Consider the following 18,947-nt stretch of genomic DNA (forward strand, 5'->3'; position numbering starts at 1 on the left):
GACTTTAGATCTGCTCACATAGGGCTTTGCTAGTGTAGCACTCTTTCATTCTGAAGAGCAACGAAATTCTGCAATATCTCAGAGACTGTAGTATGCTGGCAAATCCAGTGATTAGTTGGTCATGGTAATGACTATACAATTAATAGAAATGATAAACTTGATTATACAAAGTTAACATAACGTAGATAAATTATTTTGAATATTTCTGTTCACCTTTATGATTAACTATCCAGCAAATTGAGATCATTAACAGAACATAAAATGATAAATAATAAGAAAAAAAAAGTCAATTTAAAATCTAAAAGTAGTGTACTTCCAACTATCAAATACTTTTTGCTTGTAAACAACTAAGTTTCAAATAATTCTAGGAATGGTCTCTGCCAAAGGTGTGTGTCTGGGCCGCTTCCTCTAAGATAGAAAACTCAGGGGTCTGGGGTCGCTTTCACGCAAATACTTTTTTTTTTAAAAAATTAACTGATCTAAATACGTGAAGAATAGAGTAAGTCAGATGTTTAGAAGTGAGGGAGTATAATCAGTGGGGAGGATAATTTTAGAAGAATAGCAAGTTCCACTTTCAAGGACTATAAAAGTAAAATATCTTAGCTCTAACCGTGATTCAAATTGAACTATTCCAATACTGTAGAAGGTTCAGAAAGTTTTGTTTGGATTAAAAAAAAAAATTAATTTCCTATAACAAAGAGCCAAGGAACTTACACATCTGAAGTCTTATTAGATCTGATGTTTGTTGGATTTGTTGATTAAGACTTGATATTTAAATAATAAATCACCTAAAGAGCAGTAATTTTAAATGCATATAAATGAAACCTACCTATATTTAGGAAAGTACTTTCTCTTTCTGGAGAATTAAGGAACTGAAAATTAAAGCCATAAATTATTTTAGGTAATTATTTACTGAGCTGATGTTAAGGCAAAAGATAAAGTAAAGGATACACTAAAAGGTAAGCCAGAACAACAGCAGCAAAGCGGTAAACTCCTAATAGCAAGTATGGATAGTTACTATTATGAAGTGCTGCTTTTCAAAATTTAAAAAATCCCTTGCTAATTAAATTTAAAGTATTACTGCAACACAGGGATGTGCATCTCACAAGGAATGCCAGCACTTTTCCTTGATTGGTACAGGCTGCTTTCAGTGCCTTCCCCAGCAAAGAACTGATATATCAATGCTTAGCTTTTTAAGTGATTTCTATAAAAAGATCAACAGTATATTTAAAGTTCAGTGCATATTAATACCAGCTAGAGGGAAGTTAACATACTGCTTATGTATTTTTCAGCAAACTTAGGAGTTCTGTCCAGCAAAGGCATGAAATATGTAGTACTTTTGGCTCTGAATAGCTGAGTTTGACTTTATTTTTGGCAGTGTTATTTTGCTTCCATTTAAGAAGTAACAGTGAAATTGGTTTTTCACCTGGATTTGGGCTGAAGAGGAGCACAGATGCAGAATAAAAATTCAAAAGCAGGGTTGTGTGCATAGGGTGGGAGGTGGGGAAATCACTCAAATGGATGTTATCCTCTGTCATGGAGTTTTTCTAGGATCAGATAGTTGTAACTCTTAATGTTTCAGCTTGTTTTGGGAAACTGGCAGGATAGTAGTTATTTGACTAGGAGAAGGACTATTGGAAAAGTGTCTGTTTTCCTCTTATTTCCAATAAGTCTTTTAGTGTTGTAGAATTTTTGTTTATTTTAACTACATGAGCGCTACACTTGGGCAGTCTAGAAACTTGGCATTTAGATAATGTGCTATGAAATAACAGGGTAACTATGTGTGAACTGAGCCATAGAACCACGAGCTGTGGATATTAGCACTGCTTGTAGCACCTTATCTCCTAGTGCAGTATGTGCTTAAGAATGTTTTTGTATCTATGAACAGCTGGCAAGCAACATTTTGCATCATTTGCATCATCATGGAACATTTGTTCCGTGTTCTTGATCTTAGGATCATATTTGGTAACCTTTGGTTTGACTTTCCCCTTTTAAGGTTGAACTGTATGCTTATGATCACAGGAGCTAAGGAAGACTACCCTTAGTACCCACTAGGGCGGGATTTCAGCATGACTCCATGGTTAGTATTGTATCACACTTTTCATCATAAAACTGATAGGATACTTTTTTCTTCTTCAACTTTATTAAAAAGATTCTTTGGACTGTATCTTCTGAACAGGGAGGAAGGAGCAAAGAAAAAAGATAAAAGTACTTACAGTCCAATTTCTTCATCTAAAGATGTTTGCGAAGCAGTAACATTTCCCTCCATACTTTTGAGAAATAATTTTGGTAAGGGGAAAAAGGATTTAAAAAATCTTGGATAAAAAAGAAATAATCCTCCAGACATTCTATTTCTTATACAAGGAAAAGAAAGAAATTATCAAAAATTCAGGTGAAAGTAGAATTTCAGTAGCTCCTTTCAGGAAATATTTTGTGTGCTTTCAATTAGAAACTAAATTGTCCCACATGCGTTTCAAGCTCCATACACAAATCTTTTCAGTTAAAACTTTTTATATGTGGTCTCTTGCCAAAGGACACTCTTCCTGTATGAGAACACATGGTTGTTTGAAGGTGTTTTTGATATACAAGTCAAAGAAAAGCTGAGCTTCTTAATGTCCATTTCCCCCCGCCCTCCAATGTGTATCTTTGGGCATGTAGGTAAAACATATGTATGAGAGCTATTAAAAAAAAAAAAAAGAAAAAAAAAAGAAAAGAAAAAAAAGTGATACAATACAGCAGTTTTGGCCTTGGGCCTTGTGTAAAAACTTTTCCTCCCTCCCTTCTTGCCTTCTTCACAAACTTATGTTTTCTAATTTAGGCAAGAAGTGGTGTCAGAACAGTTCAAGAGTAACACAGAGGCCTATGAGATTATTACTAGACTTGTCTGCCATGCTGCAATACTGATGTGTGTTTTATATTTTATGTTGTTGGGGCCTGACTCCTGCAACTGCTGTCTTTGTTCCTCCATATTCAGCAAAACTCATATTTACCTGTTTATCAGAAAATGCATAAGTACTTCAGTAAACAGAGAGGTAATGAGAAATGCATCTGAGGATTTTGCTGAACTGAAAACTTAGTAAATTTTAATAAAGCAGTTATACTAAGCAACTTTTTTGTACTACAGAACTCACAGAGCTGTCAACTCTTCATCATTTCCCCAAATTTTTCATTTCCTATGCTTGCATCCACACTTTCATTTCTCTAAATTAAAAAAAAATTTTTTTTCCTCTAACAAAATTTCCTTAACAGAAACAGGTTCTCGCAGAGCTCAGATGCCTATATTATTGTGTCTTTAGAAGAAGACCAATGGCAATGTGATTTTTAGAATCCTTCCTAACAAAAATACTTTTTTTTTTTTTTTCTTCCCTACATGTTGGGATCTGGCATGGAAATTTTCTGTTTTTCAATTTATAGTTTCTAAAGAGATTAAAAAAAAAATCGATCATAATTGTTTAAATATGCTTTTATCTGGATTATGATGATACCATTTTTGGTTGAGGGTGGTAGGAAGGAACAGGAAGGAGAAGATATGCTTACACATTACAAATAAATTAATTACTTTATGTTACATTTTTGTAGCATTCTGATTAAATCAAATTTGATCAGTCTTTCTAATGGTCTGTTTGGCTCAAGAAATACTGCAGTTAAATAGACACTTTGAATAAGCGGCTGTGCTTTTAGTTAAATGAAATAATTGATTAAAATGTTAAAATACTGCTAATTTAAATTTTAGAGTTCAGAAAAGCTGGTTGTGTAGAAGCATTACACATATTTTCTTTGCCAGAGGAATGGAAGCCATCTACTTCGTGGAGGTGTTTGAGAGAACTAGCAGCTCCTGTACCACTACCTGCTGTGACTTACAGATTTATGCGTTTTACCTGGGAATACAGGAAGCTAGATTTACTGACAACAATAGTTTCTCAGATCTGTTCTTATATTGTCTTAAGTATAGTTGCTGCCATCTTTAATCATCCATTTTTCTTCTTCCAGTGTCTTTTGTTACAGATGTCTTTGTTCCTATTAGCTCTTTATTTTTCATACATCTTGTCCTTTTCTTTCTGCCACTTTATGTAATGCTCTTTTAGGAAGCTTTTGTATAAATAGAAGGTAAAGTCTTGAATGGTATTAACAGCATTGATGTTGTCCTTTATTTAAGAGTTTCAGTTTAATCTCATCTGATTAGAACAAAACACAGTCGTTGAAGTCTTAGGAACCTCAATAAAATACGTTGGAAGCAGAATAAAAGAAAGATCAGTAAACACCCTCGCTTTCTTGCAGCCAAGTCATGAAATGTCTTAAGATAAAGCTAGGATAAAACGACAATTTTGTTTTGATTTTGTTTTTAGTTATTATTAGGTTCAGACTATTCTATGTAATATAGGTGTTGGATACCAGTTAGTGATGATAAGATCTTGCAAGGTCGTCTTTTCAGTTTCTGAACCAAAGAACAGAAATCATCTTCCACCATTTTTTTAGAAAGTATATGGAATGAACTGCCTCCTCCTGGTATTTTTTGGTGTCTAAATTAGCGGTAAAATTGTGTGTTTAAGTTAAGGTCTTGAGGCCAATACAAGCTACTACTCTAACATCCCAAACACGTGTAGAAGGAGAAATCAAGAGCTGATTTTGGTTTATGTCTCATTTTGCTCTAAAAGTAAAGAATATTGGAGTAAATTAAAAACCTCAGTGGTTATGAAGAAAGCTGATTACCTGTTGATTTTGTGTGAGTGCATTAATCACCTTGACAACTAAGCATCATCATAAAATCCTAGTGCTAGTAATGTGGTATGCTACATCTGATTATGCAGAATTATAATTAATTTATATGTGCAAAGTGGTTAGTAAGAAGTACTAGTGATTGCAGTGATAGAGACGGAGGATATAATGAAAGTATAATTTTGTAGGTGAATACTTCTCTGAGAGATTATTAGTATAGATCTGGATGGTTATAGGGATGACAGCACAAGTACTTCATCATGGAAAAAAGTAGAAAGCATTCCATTCAATACAGATCAGTCTAAAGGAAACTATTCTTACTGTAACAAACAAACAAAAAGTATATTAGTAGGCTCCCTGATCTTTTTATTAAGAGAAATTAGAAAGGCAAAGAAGCATCATTCCAAAAATGATATAATGGATTAAAAATCTGGTTTCCTTAGGCTATAATGACTTCACAAAATGATCAGAATATCTCTTGGTTTGCTGTTGAGGCAAATTAGAAACCCTCCAGATGACCTCAGGTAGTAAAACAATCAGTATAGTGTGTCATGCACATAAAGTGGTACCAAAAGTATATCCTTGAGTCAGTATCCCAATATAAAAAATGCATACATAGAACAACATAATTCAAGAATTGAGCCTTGTGGGAGTCTCCAAACGTTTGAATCCGATTGGAAGAAAACCCACACATAGTAATAAAGTGGGAGTCATTTTCTGATCTTCTCCAGAATCCTAAAGTCTGCTGCCTTTTACCATCAGGGATAGAGAAGAAAAGCTTTTAAGTCAGCCAGTATCAGATTGATTCATAAAGCAAACAGGAAAAGTATTATGAAGCAAGGCTACATGCTATGATAGACATCTAGGAATACTCATCTTTGGCAGTCTATTCATCTTTGGCTAAGGAGGTGGAAACTCTGGTTTGTCTCCCTGGGTAATGTATGGAATCCTGTTTATATTCCAGCTCACTTTATGTGGCCTTGGGGAGCAAAGTCTGGTCTTAGAATTAGCTGTAATTTTTGCTGATCAGATAGTGGTATGACTGGCCAAGTATTTTTCCATGACTTTTGTAGGAGAACTGTATGAGAAATCGGTGATATGCTTTTATTTTTTTAAATATTTGCTTAGTGAATGTACTTGTTTCATTTTCAGTTGCCTGCTGAGACAACCAGCTGGTGAGTGAGAGATTTCCTCTGTATAGGTGATTTGCAAAGATTTCTTTATTTTTGTAATGTGGAGAATTAGTTGTAAATGCAAAAACAAGGATAAAGGACCATTTAGGTATTGCTTTTTCTTAAATGTCCAATATAAAATTAGAAACGCAGTTGTCGTGTGTTAAATAGAAGTAGTTTAAACATGTGTATATGTACATATATGTTTAATATATAATGTAATAACTTTTAAAGCATACAAACCTACTTAATTTTACATGTGTATTTTAATGCTTTCACCTAACCTGACATTTCTAGACAGTACTGTGTTTTATCAAAATTTTAGTCAATAGGCTATTTCAGGCCAGAGTGTAATTTAACAATGTATTTAGCTGTTTTGTTTTTGTGCATCCCCTCTATGGAAACTGCAGAGAGTGGAGAAAATACAAAAGGCAGGACAGGGTGTATCCGACTCTTTCTTCCTCTTTTTTTCTAATAATAATGATGTGTTTTGTTTTGCCAGGCTTCTTAAGAGCCTCAGTCATTGACAACAGCATCAATGCTAGCGCCTGTAAAAATAGGGAATGAAAAAATGGTCACGACCCAAAATGTTTGCAGACTAAGATCATGAACAGAGTTTGAAAAACAAGACCAAATTGATTGGTATGATCTAAATGGTCTTCGTTTACCCAACATAACTTGAATACTTAACTGCAGTCACATGGATCATAAGCATTGACCTCAAATTCTACATATATAGAATTTTCTGTGGTACCTGTGGAAAGCGTCTTTCCTTGTATCCAAAAATGCACGACCTTTTGCCAAACACGACAATTTCTGGATAGTCTCTTGATGTTAGATCCTGTCATGCACTAAACTTCTTATTTGCTTTCTGCATGAAATTATTCTTTTGACTATAAAAACTGGGATTTGGAGAATATTTTATTTTGGATACGCTAAGAATATTTTCTTGCCATGTAAATGTAGATCATTGTGAGTTACTGTCTTACAGAGATGAATCTCCTGTCAGAATAGTGGGGCTAAGAAATACAGTTGACCAAAAAAAAGAGATATAATACGTTTTTCTTAAACCTTTACTTGGAAAAATTCCGGTTGTCAAATAATTTTTCCTTTTCTGGGAGAAGAATTTAAATTACATGAATTATTGCCCAAATTGACATCTTCCTTCTCATGTAGTCTTTTAGTTACTGTTAATTAAGGAATCTACATTCAGTTAAATGGAAAACTTTACATGACTTGTCTCTTATTTTGAAATATGAAACCACAAAATACTCTGGGTGTATTTTTATAAAGATGTTGATTGATTAGCAGTAGTATTTAGCTTAACACCATGTCCAAAATTACTTATACTATTTAGTCTTTATAGAATAGATTTCACTGTACTTGTTACTGAACAAGAGCAAGAAACTAATGGATCGTCCTTGATTTAAAAAAAAAAAAAAAAAAAAAAAAAAAAAAAGAGAATTTTAAGCCTACATGTTATAAGTTAGATGAGATCCAGAATGTACTGGGGTAGGCTGAGGGGGGCAGGATAAAAAATGTGAAATATGCATCAACTGTGCTTATTATATTTGTGATTAGATGTCTCTGTCAAGGAATTGCTAAATTGTATTATTTGTTTCTGTTAGGAAAAGGGGATTTGTGAGATGAGAATAAAGACCTCTTAGGACCATGGCATTATGATTTTTGATGATGGTCTTTTTGAATTTATAAGGGTAATGTGAGAGAAGCAAAATTTAGAAGACACATGTACGCTATGCATTGTAGTACTCCTGAGAAAATAGTTCAGGTTCTGGAGGCAGCCAAACTGTTTCATTCTAGTGAATGAACCCAGCTTCTCAGCCTATCAGGCATATTTTTTGTAGTTATAAAGTTAGTCTGAATGTGTGTAGACCTTTGGGGTGTAGAAAGAAGAGGGTGAGAAGGACACCTACCGTGGGACTCCTGTCCTTTAGAGGTGAACCTTGTTTAAATCTGCCTGTTTTTTTGTTTTGCTTTCTAATAAACTGCCCAGACAGGTTGTGGGAGAGGTAGAAGCTTCATCAAATTTTTAAATTATCATGAGAACTCATTACAGCTCTACATTGTTCTATGTAGATATTCCTCTCTCCCTTTTTTTTCCTGAGGTACCTCCGTGTAAGATACAACTCCTGTGTTTTATCACAGACAAGTGCTACTAATCTTTATTCTTTTTTTTTTTTTTAAATAAAGACCAGTAAACTTTAATGCCTTCTGTGAAATATATGTCTTTGCTAATAATTGCTGCAGAAAAATACAGTGTGCAGTTGTGAAAACTGAAATGTGATAGATACTGTAGAGTGTGCTGTATCAACCCACTATATAATTATTATCCTTAAAATGTCAAATTTAAATATAATGTCTTTGAATTGCTTATTTCAGGCATCAGTGGAAAAACAAAGAAGAAACTACAGAAAAGATTTTAAATTACTCTTAACAGTATTTGAATTATTAACTCAATTGGATGAATTATGATTTGATGTCTGGGCAGAAACAGCAGCATTGTATTTGGACTAAGATTACTTACTGGCTTTGTCATGGTTGACGTTAATTATTGATAGTGGTTTCAGAAATAGCGCGTGTGCTGGCAGAGCTGACTGTAATATAAGATAGGGACTGCAGTGATGCTAGCAGGATTATAGAGAAGGAAGCACCTGTAGCATTTGGAGTTATGTGCTGCTAATCGTCAGACTTGTAATTTGCTGCAATACATTCATGTGAGTGATAAAATAATGGAAAGATGAGCCGTCAAGCTTATTTCTATCGTGTCCCTCCACAGGAATTACATAGAAGAACCCAACTACAGCCTGAGCCAGCGAAGACAAAAGCTCTTCAAACAGTTATTGAAATGAAGGTATGGTCTTTGCATGTTTTCCTGTACATTATTTTTTTAGTTGGAACTCAGTTTATAACTTTAATATTAAAGCATAAAGTGCTTGCTTTTACTTTTTAACTTCTTTTGTTGTGAAGCTAGGAGTAATATTTCTTTCTCCCATATTTACTCCAAAATCATTGTCAGTGTTTAAAATAGTCCAAAACTAATGATTAGATGAAATCCTAAGGCCTGTAACTTCATGTATTTGAAAACATAATCCCAATAAAGTTGTAAAAACATTCTTTGCCTCAGAAGGAAGGCAGGCATCTCCTTTGAGAGACTTGGCAAATGTTTGCCTCTTTTCCATTGTTTCCCTAAACAGCCAACTTCATATAAAAGAAATTTGACTGATTTGTTAATTAACAAACTGAAACACTAGATTTGCTATATTAGAAATGAAGTTATGAGAAATAATCTATATATAGCAGAAAATATTTATTCAGTATACATTCACTATGCTTTCAGCATTGCGAGCTTTCCTTTTTTTTTTTTTTTCTTCTTTTTGACCTTCTGCAACTCCTTCCTCATACCCGTGCTATAGGACATGAGGATAATTTTGTTTATAAAGGATACAGGTCCTGCTTCTTAAGAGTTCTAGCACGTCAGTTTACAGCTAGATGCCCAGTGCTTCTCGGTGTATTTGGAACATCTCAGTTGTGTATTTCAGGCAAACTTTGAGCATTGCTCTCTACAAAACATTTAGATTGCTAGTTCTGCCAGTTTTTGTTCACACATGCATAGACTTTATTTCTAACTCTTATGGGCTGCTCATTCTGACAGGAATGACTGTCAAATGTTTTAATAAAGAAAGAATGCAGAAAGTGTGCAGAAAAGCACTAGAACTTATTTGTAGATAAAAACAGGTATTAGTGCTTGGTGCCACTAATATAACAAGAATACATTGTCAAAGTCTGTAGAGTTATAGTGAGATAAATCTGTATAAATGAAGTCAGACCTAGGCCATGAGTGGTCACCGAATTCTATGCAGTAGCACCATAAATGGCAGCTTTTCTTGTCTATGCTGATAGATTACTGATTGTTCAGTACTGAGCTGACTATTATTCTTTTTTTGATGCAATATCCTAGTATTAAAAAGGTATTATTTCTCTCTTAAAAACTGTATTTGTGATTTGCCAAGACTGGATATTCTTACTACTCTCTTTCCGGAATAGAAGCATTAACTGTTGGGTGAGAGATGTCTGTATCAGCTATTACCTCAGTTTTGTGCAACTCATTTTCTATTTGTGAGTAAAATTCACTTGTAGTTTTTATTTTACGTTTGTATCCTGACAACATTTTCTTTAATCTGCAAATTACTGGGCTCTCTGCAGCTTACTGGAAATGCAATGCTGTGTAAAAGGAGTGATTAAAATAAGGACAATTGAGTGTTTTTTTTTTTTTTAAATAGGACTTTATTTAAAAAAAAAACAAAAAGCAAATGCAGCCTTGCTTAATAGTGACACTTGAACATTATTTTTAAGATGGTGACTAAAAAAAAAAAAAAAAAGGTGAGCCAAAGTGGAATAAATGTCCAAGGCTCACATAAAGTGTTTTTCTTAAAATTGTTTCCAAATACAAATTATGTTGGTGGTTATTTGGCCATCATTTTACATCCAACCCAAGCAAAATGTTCATGCTATCAGCAGCCCTAGAATTTGTGTTTTAGGGAGTGATATGGCAAAATGTGATGAAATCTCTGTCTTAAAATAGTTCTAAATAGAGATTCTTCTTTCTGATATATATTATGAAAAATTTCCAACTTTTCTTCCCACAATAATGAAAGATAAAAATTATCACTTTAAAAATGAAAACTCCTATTTTTGCACAAATCTTTGAATCTGGATTCTATATCTTTAAGAAAAATATTGAATACTATGGGACTCAAGATAATTTGTGAGGGTTGGCAGTACTGCCTGAAATACATTAATGATGGTCTTTCATTTCCACCGTCTTAAAAGGAAATGCAAATTAAAGGTCTCATTTTGCTAGTGACTTGTGTTATGAGCAAATGAGTTCAGCATGTCTGAACATTACGATAAATATACAGCAACAACAACAGTACTACTCCATAAATACAGGATCTGCCTTTTAATGGGTAATAAATTAGTTTGGGTTGTATGAATAACAAAGAAGGTACATCAATTTCAGTATTCCATATTCTGATGTATATTTCCCTTAGATTTCTCTGTTCATTCTAATTCAGGAGTCTATGAAATTTAAAACACTTATTTTTTGTAATAACTTATTATCGTAAGCATATGAGAAAGTAGGGCACTCTGTTTGGCTGAGAAACTTGTTTCTATATATCTTAATATTCAGTACTATCAATTTAAAGATTTTGGGATTCAGAGATAGTGTCCCAGAGTCGTTTACGGTCTTCCATGTGAGCTATTAACAATGGAAGGGTTATATTGCAAAATAGTTTGCAGTTCCTCTTCCTACACTAAAACAAATCCTCTTTGAAAAGGGCAAAGGAAAGGTGGAGGACTGCAGTTACAGCTACTCTGACAGTGTCTCTGTCTCTGAAGACAGAAAAGTCTTTTCTGTTTGTGTCCTGGGAGAGCTTGGAGTGGTGAGATCTTTCACTCTTTAAAAATCTGGTAAAGAGGGCTTTCATTTGTCACTGGTGAGGATGGAATCATATTACTGGAGCAGTCTGATGTGGAGGTGCTTTTCAGCCACGAGGCACATGTTTCTTTTGCTATGACCACACGCTCCTTTGGGGTTGCCTTGTCTAAAATAGGCCCGACATTGAAAAGAAAAAAGGACAAATGTAAGATGCTGAAATCCACATGATTAAACAGCAGTTTTTATTACAAATTCCAGCTTGGGAATGTTTATGAGTAAATTTAAATTGTCTTAATCCAGACAGCATTTGTTTTGAAAAGATGGGGAACATTTGTTTTAAATGATCAAGCATTGAAACAATAATTTCATTACAGTGTTGAGGGTAGAAAGAGGGAGAGGATTACTGTCTATTATGGCAAACTGAGGCCATGCCCCCACCCACACGGAGGCTCCTAGCAGTATACATATCTCCTTACTGCACCCAACTCATTCTCTAGCAATCACTTTGTCCTGAATCTTCCATTTTTATCGAATGACATTGGAATTATATTACAGGAAACTTTACTGACAATTATACGTGCAATTAAGACCCTATTTTGCTATTTATAAAGTTCAGAGGATAATAATTGGTTAGTTTAAATGGTTAACAGAATTTCAAAGCTAGATAAGTCATTGTAAATACTTTGTGATATTTGTTGTACAACAAAATGATAAAGTCCCAAATGCAACCCTAAGTCTCTATGAGCTTAAATAGGAGCCTAATGTGGAGTTTAATTATATTTGGCATGTGTAGAGATACGTATGTGAGGTATCTTTATGGAAAAGAGAAGGCTTTCTAGTCCTAAAAATAAATATATCACAGGATATAGCGTGTGGAAGCTACAGGTAGCAATTGCAAACTAAAATAAGGAGTGTATTTTTAACAGCATTAGTGTGATTTTTATGACTTGTGTTATTTAGAAAGCCAGACTAGTTTTATCAGAGCTGTTGCTTATTGATTTGTGACTATGGATATACATATATATATACACACACACACACACACACATATATATATATATATATACATGATCAAATACCATTTTTTCTCATGCCTAAATCTATGGCTGATCAAGGATAAAATAAAACTAGTATAGTGAAATCCATTCCTTCAATTACAGTTGCACCCATTAATACTTTTTTGTGTGTTGTTTGCAGGCAGATGCCCTATCACTGATATCTTTAATTATCAAAGTTGATTGTTACTGATTAATATAATCAGAAAGAGTAAAAGGAAATAAATTTCTTATGGTTCCATTCTTTTCAATAAGTTTGCCTGAGTACCAGAATCAGGGTAAAATCTTGTTCATCTTGTTCAGACAGTTCCTGGCTTTTCTTGGATGCTACTTGAGAGAGAACATTAGAAAGGAATTGCCTACTGATTTGGCATAAAGCTCATCCTAAGTGTAGAGTACTGATGACCATTCTGAAATACGTATAGTGTAGCAACAAGAATAAGTTTTTAAAACAGTAAGCTATAAAATGAATGAAAACATTTGTGGTTTACCTTCCTTGCAGAAAGAACCTTCTTTATGTATCGATCCAGCTTTGATATTTCAGGTATGGGGTTTGGTTCCAGAAGAGCATGTGCTTGCAGTGCAATATACCCTTTTTGTTAAGATTGCATGACATTCTCTTGTCTTCAAAAATAAACCTGAATATTCTTTGTGCTTCTTTTCTAATACCTGTATTAAATTGACAATCTTAAAAAAGGTACATAATAAGACTTGTTGTGTATGTGTATATTTGTACAATTGTATACAAGTTATATTAAACGTGAAATTTCAAATACATGCTGCTAATTGCTTGTCGAAGGTTCTAGAAGCAACATTTTTCACAGACTTTTGGTTGAATATATCTGGTATTTGAAATTATCTAAGAATAGCAATTCATTACTCATCGTTTCAGAAAAAGACAGACAGGTAAAGTGTTTAGAATGCTGTATTTTTTACAAATGTTTTGAATTACTATTCCCCCTCTCATGTCCCCAACGGTTCAGGAAATGTACCGTGGGGCTTCCATTGTAGTGTGTGGAATCCTTATTGCTGGAAACTCCCTTGTAGCGTCATGCTAATTTGCATTGTGGAATGCTATTTTCTTCAGGAGCATCAAGAAAAAATGCTCATTAAGTTTCACATTCCAAAATAGATGATTTTCTGTTAGGTCCAAGAGAGAGAGAGCCATAAGCCCTCTCCTAAAATGTCTGAGACAGCGTTCTAACGAAAGTGATGAGGAAAAGCAGTATCAGCTACTGCTGGAAGGGGGATTGCTTGATAGGCTAGTACTCTGATCTGTAGCGCAGATCTTGCCTTATAATCTTATGTCCTTTTAGCAGACTGGAACTGTCTTTTAACTGACTGGAAAAAAAATACACAAATGTCACATGGTTGATGAACTCAGAAGCTTGTTAGTACCAGTTAATACTAAGCTTTTTCCTTGATATTACTATGAAGGAATCTTCCTTGTGATTCTACACAGACTCACTTAGTTTATTAGAATGCTGCTAATGTAGATAAGCCTTAGAATTTTGAAGGAGATACTACATCTGCTCCTGTTTCAGTTTCTGAGAGATTGCCAGACCTCATGCCACAACAAGAGCTGGTTGAAAGGTTTCCAAATAAAGTTTTATGTGGGAAAATGCTGATTCAGCTGAATCAGAAGATTTTTATGGGAATGTGCCTATTCTGTCAAAACTTTCAGAGAAAGCCGTTATCTGGCTTTCTGTCCATCCTGTAAGCCAACCCAACTTCCTCCATGGCACTACCTATTGGGAGCTCCAGGCTACCCATATTATTTTTAAGCTATCTGCTTCTTCACTTTCCAGCAGTTATCTGGACAGGCGAATTTTTAGGTTTCCTGGGCAAGCCAGCAGCCCATCTTGTGTATATGCAGAATTGCAAGTCATCTGGTATTGTTCTTATGTAAAGGAACAGTTCCTTTTTCTCCTTGAACAGCCAATGAAGGGAAGGTGATATCTGGCTTCTCTACTGTCCTGCCATCAGTGATCCCTTTGATAAATTATTCCAAAACAGATTGTAGTATTAAAAATTTTTACAATTTTCAGCTTCTGTTCCAATAGGTGGTTAATAAAAGCTGACTGATATTTTTTCCTGGAGATATGAAAACTAGTTCTTACACAGTTGTAATCACAATATGCAGAGATCTGATTAAAAATAAACTTCTTTTCTGAGAAGTTGCAAAAAAGTAGAAGTACAAAAATGCCTCTGGAAGTTATGTTAGGTATTTCTTATACAGCATAAATGTTATTTTGTGAACCTGCCAAAGAGTGTAGCAGGCTAAAGTGCTATAAATTTCTGCTATGCTATATTTGTAAAATGAGTAAAATACAAATACAGTATAAAAAGCCAGACTCTTTTAAGAGTTAGTTGGAGAGATTTGATGAGGACTGCTCCCAGATGAGGTGACAAAACAGGTCATTTAAATGCTAATCTATTTCAGTGGCAGATAATCCTAAATTGCAGTGAAGTTTAAGCTTTGCTTTTATCTTCAGTAACAGGGATAGAAAATTTCTAAGAAGAAGCCTGATGGAACAAGCTGGTTTGACTGCAGTGTCTGCAAGAGCTACAATAATTGTTTTTTTTTTTTGTTTGTGCGTAAGCCTGATAATTTTTAAAAATCTTTTTTTCTTGCAACTTTTCTTTCTATGATTTTCTATTCATGCAATTTCTCAAAATGATAAGATGTAGTTAGAGCTCCTTCCCCTTTCATCTTATTTCACCTGATTTTTTCATTTCAGTCAAACCTTTTCTATTACTTTCTTCTAAAAACAAATAAGTAAATAAGTTACAGACAAATATTTTGAGGACAGAACAGTTAACATCTGAAAATAAACATTTGTTTTCTGTAATATGAGAATGGGTTGGTCATTTAATGGAAAGGAGATTACTTTTTTAATGATGAATCCTCTGAGGCCTTCCCTCTATGATATAAGTAACGCTGATTTCATGGACAAATACTAATAAACTTTTTAGAATTCCACTATTGGAAATCTTATGTTGGTAACATTAGACTGGCATTGGACTAATTTAAATTGCATATTACCTACCTGACAAAATGTGAACTTGCTATAAATCTTCCACAGTAGTTTTCCATTGAGAAAGGCCAATTAGTTAAAATGAAAATATTCTTTTTCTGAATCTGAAGATCTCAGTGGAATTTTTGCAGAAGGCCAATGAGTTTCCAGTAAAACTCAATATAGCAGACAGACTTCAAAATCTGGTGGCCTCCCCGACCCCTTCTTCTCCCCGGCTTCCTTCTCTGGCCAGCTCCTTTTTAAAATTATTTTGGTAGGAATGCTCTTTCTCCTTGTACTTATCCTTCAAGAAAGGAAAATAAGGACTGCTGATTAAGATTAACATCGGCGTTTTCAGGCAATTGGTTTGGTCAGGCATTTTTTTTTTTTTTTTTTTTTTAAACCTCAGTAAATCCACGGTGACTCTTCCCAATCACCTTTTCCTTCATTTGCCTGGAGAAGTTTTCCACAAAGACTTCCTCCATCATTTTCTCAAGGACTGAATTGAGGCTGACCAGCCTGTAAGCTCCCTGAGTTTTTTCTTCTGGCTTTTTTTTAAAGGATGAGTTCAACATTTGCCTTCCTCTTGTTGTTGGGGGTCTCCCCCAATCTCCATGATTTTTCAAAGACGGTAGAAAGTGGCCTTGCAAGGACATGAGCCAGTTCTCTCAACATCCTTGCATGTGGCCTGTCTGGTCCCATGGATTTATATGGGTCGAATTCTCACAAGTAATCCTTGACTCAGTCCTCACCCACTGCTGGTAGGTTTCCTTGAACCCTTTCATTATGTGCAGAGGCCCAGGAGACCTCCTCAGTGAAGACTGAGGCAAATAGTTGCTTCCTATGTAATTTGTAATTTCCTATGTAAAGTCTTTGGACTTTAACTTGATTGTTCTGAATTTATGAAGATACTGTACATGTATTATTTCTATGCAGGCTTTCTTACTGGGTCAAGTTAGGGTTTATGAAGTGAACCATTATGTGACAGCTGATTTTCTAGACAACAAACTGCCTCTATAACCTAAATGCTTCCACTGCTGGAAATACATAGGAAAGTGATTTGTGGTTCACTGAGTGTATACATGTGATACTGTTTTGCAGAGCAGCTCTGAAGTTCTAAGGCTAATTTTGGTGGCACTGTATCACCCTCCACAGGTAGAATCCTCTCACCTAATTCCTAAAGTTTGAGTCATTGTTTTGACTCGCTAACAATGGATTAGATGTGGGCAAATAAGTTATTTACTTTACAAAAGAATCATAGTATTATTTACAGTAAATGCCATTCTTTGAGATGTGTCATCTGTATGTATCCCACAGCCCAGCTCTTGCCTTGCTATTAGATAATAGGGTTATCACTGAAATCTATAATGGCAAAGGAATAGGATTGGCTGAGAACAAGCGTTCTTTATTTCCTTGGTTGGAGGCATGGGAATATTCAGGATACAGGTATTCTGGCTGAAAGAGTTAATATGTACTGCAGTATGTTGGGTGAAAGAACATCCACGTATGATAAAAACTTTTGAAGGACCAGAGTTAGAGTAAATTAAGCAATGTTATCATTTTTTTTTCTCAGTAGAATTTCTCCAGGAGTGACAGTTGTAAGGAAAAAAGACTTTAATAATGAAAATTAATAACATCAGTAGGTAAACCCTGTGCAGCATAATGGAAAATGCTTGCTAGTGGGGCGAAAAATTGCAAATCTTTTTGAAAAAAACTATTTTCTTACCTTGTCTTATCTTACATTATCTTACAGGATAAAAAGTATATATGAGAGTTCTGTCTGTAAGCTATATCCTGTGAATTCCTAAATTTCAAAAACATCTTGTGGGATCTCGGTATTCAGTTGGGAAGAACTGAGTTGGAGTTCAGGTACTTCATGGTTAATACATGCATTTGGGTGCGCTTGCAGCTTACAAAATGCTGTGCTGAAGGCACAAGTGTGGTGACTGCAGGGAATGTCCATGTCCCTTCCCACAGTCTAAGAAGGTGCAACACGTGCTTCCCATTTTTCTGATTTAGTTCCTTTGATTTGCACAAAGGGGAGACAGTCAATTGGCTCACAGTTGACTTTAAATTTCCTGTCTCCACTGAAGAGCCTGCTGATGCTTTTGGTATTAAGGCTAATAAGTTGGTCATATACTGTTTTGCTATTAAGGCAAGACAGTTATACTTAAAGACTTATTTTTCTTATTTTGTTATTAATATTCTTAAGTTTTTTTTAAAATTACATAACAAAAATTACTTTTATTCTATTTTTTAACTTCTGTATACATAAAGTCTACTGACAAATGCATTTCCTGAGTTTTTATCTGTATAAAATTCCATCTATTTTCATATACTACTGAAATCTATTAAATGAGTTTTCACAATATTAATAAATATAGTTGCTTAGCAGAAGAGATCAAAATCTTATAAATCACTTCACAAGCTACAAAGGATTTTTCCAGAAGCTTGTTTTAGAAGAAGCAGCCATCTTTCCTTCATCACTGTTCTAAAAATCTCTAAAACCCATAAGCAGCAATGGCTATCCGTTAAATGTAATACTTCTGCACAGTTCTTAGGAGTGCTGATCTCCTTCAGTATTTGCTTTCTGAATTAGATCATTTGGTTTGGAAGTTTTGGATAGAGAGAGACTGGAGAGCATTATGCATTGTCTTATTCTGTTCCATGCTCTTGGACTTAAACTGGCGCAAGCATAAATATGTTTTTCAAGTCCTTTTTTTTTTTTTTTGGTTAAGAAAAAATGTTGGTATATGCAGTACTGCAAATGGTTACTTACAAAATAATTTTCCAGCATTGATTTTGGTTGTGTATTTCACTCTTCTACCTCTTTCTACCCATCTGCAGATACTATAAGCCAGGATGACAGACTATGAACAATTTAATTTAAGAACAGCTATTATACTGCAAACCAAATAAACTATTTTAGAGTTAAAATAATAATAATAAAAGAAGATTTCTGTCAGTCTGAGACTTATTGGCTATAAGTATAAAAGTTAAACTATTACAGGAATGATACGATACCTTGTTTAAATGAGATTAAGTTTCATCTTTACGTAGCTTTGGTTTGGTAGGTTTGTAAGAGTGGTTGCTAAATCTCAAAATGTTCTGACTTCCATTTTTGGATTAGTACTAAAAGTTCAGATGCTTTTTGGAACTTATTCCAAAATCTCTTGCTGCTTGAATTGGCTTAGCTGTATTATAAAGGGAGGTATTGGAGTGAGTCCAGCAAAGGGCTGCTAAGATGATGGAGGTTCTGGAGCATCTCTCGTATGAGGAAAGGCTGAGAGAGCTAGGTCTGTTCAGCCTGGAGAAGACAAGACTGGGGGAGGATCTGGTCAATGTGTATAAGTATCTGAAAGGAGGGTGTCAAGAGGATGGAGCAACTCTTCTCAGTGGTGCCCAACGATAGGAGCAGAGGCAGCTGGCACAAACTGAAACACAGAAAGTTCTATCTGAACATGAGGAAAAGCTTTCTTTCCTGTGAGGGTGACTGAGCACTGGATCAGGTTTCCCAGAAAGGTTA

General features: G+C 34.7%; 1 protein-coding gene across 17 annotated transcripts in view; it reads left to right on the plus strand.

Moving 5' to 3' along the window:
* ERC2 (ELKS/RAB6-interacting/CAST family member 2) overlaps window positions 1-18,947 on the plus strand; it is a 551,724-nt gene that overhangs the window by 125,367 nt on the left and 407,410 nt on the right. For all 17 annotated transcript variants that reach the window (XM_068907565.1, XM_068907568.1, XM_068907571.1 and 14 more), the window contains one exon: window positions 8,686-8,760. In XM_068907565.1, the coding sequence (XP_068763666.1) occupies window positions 8,686-8,760 (75 nt within the window). The remainder of the gene's footprint in view (window positions 1-8,685; window positions 8,761-18,947) is intronic.

The sequence above is a fragment of the Struthio camelus genome, chromosome 14, assembly GCF_040807025.1.
Source record: "Struthio camelus isolate bStrCam1 chromosome 14, bStrCam1.hap1, whole genome shotgun sequence".
Lineage (NCBI taxonomy): Eukaryota > Metazoa > Chordata > Aves > Struthioniformes > Struthionidae > Struthio > Struthio camelus.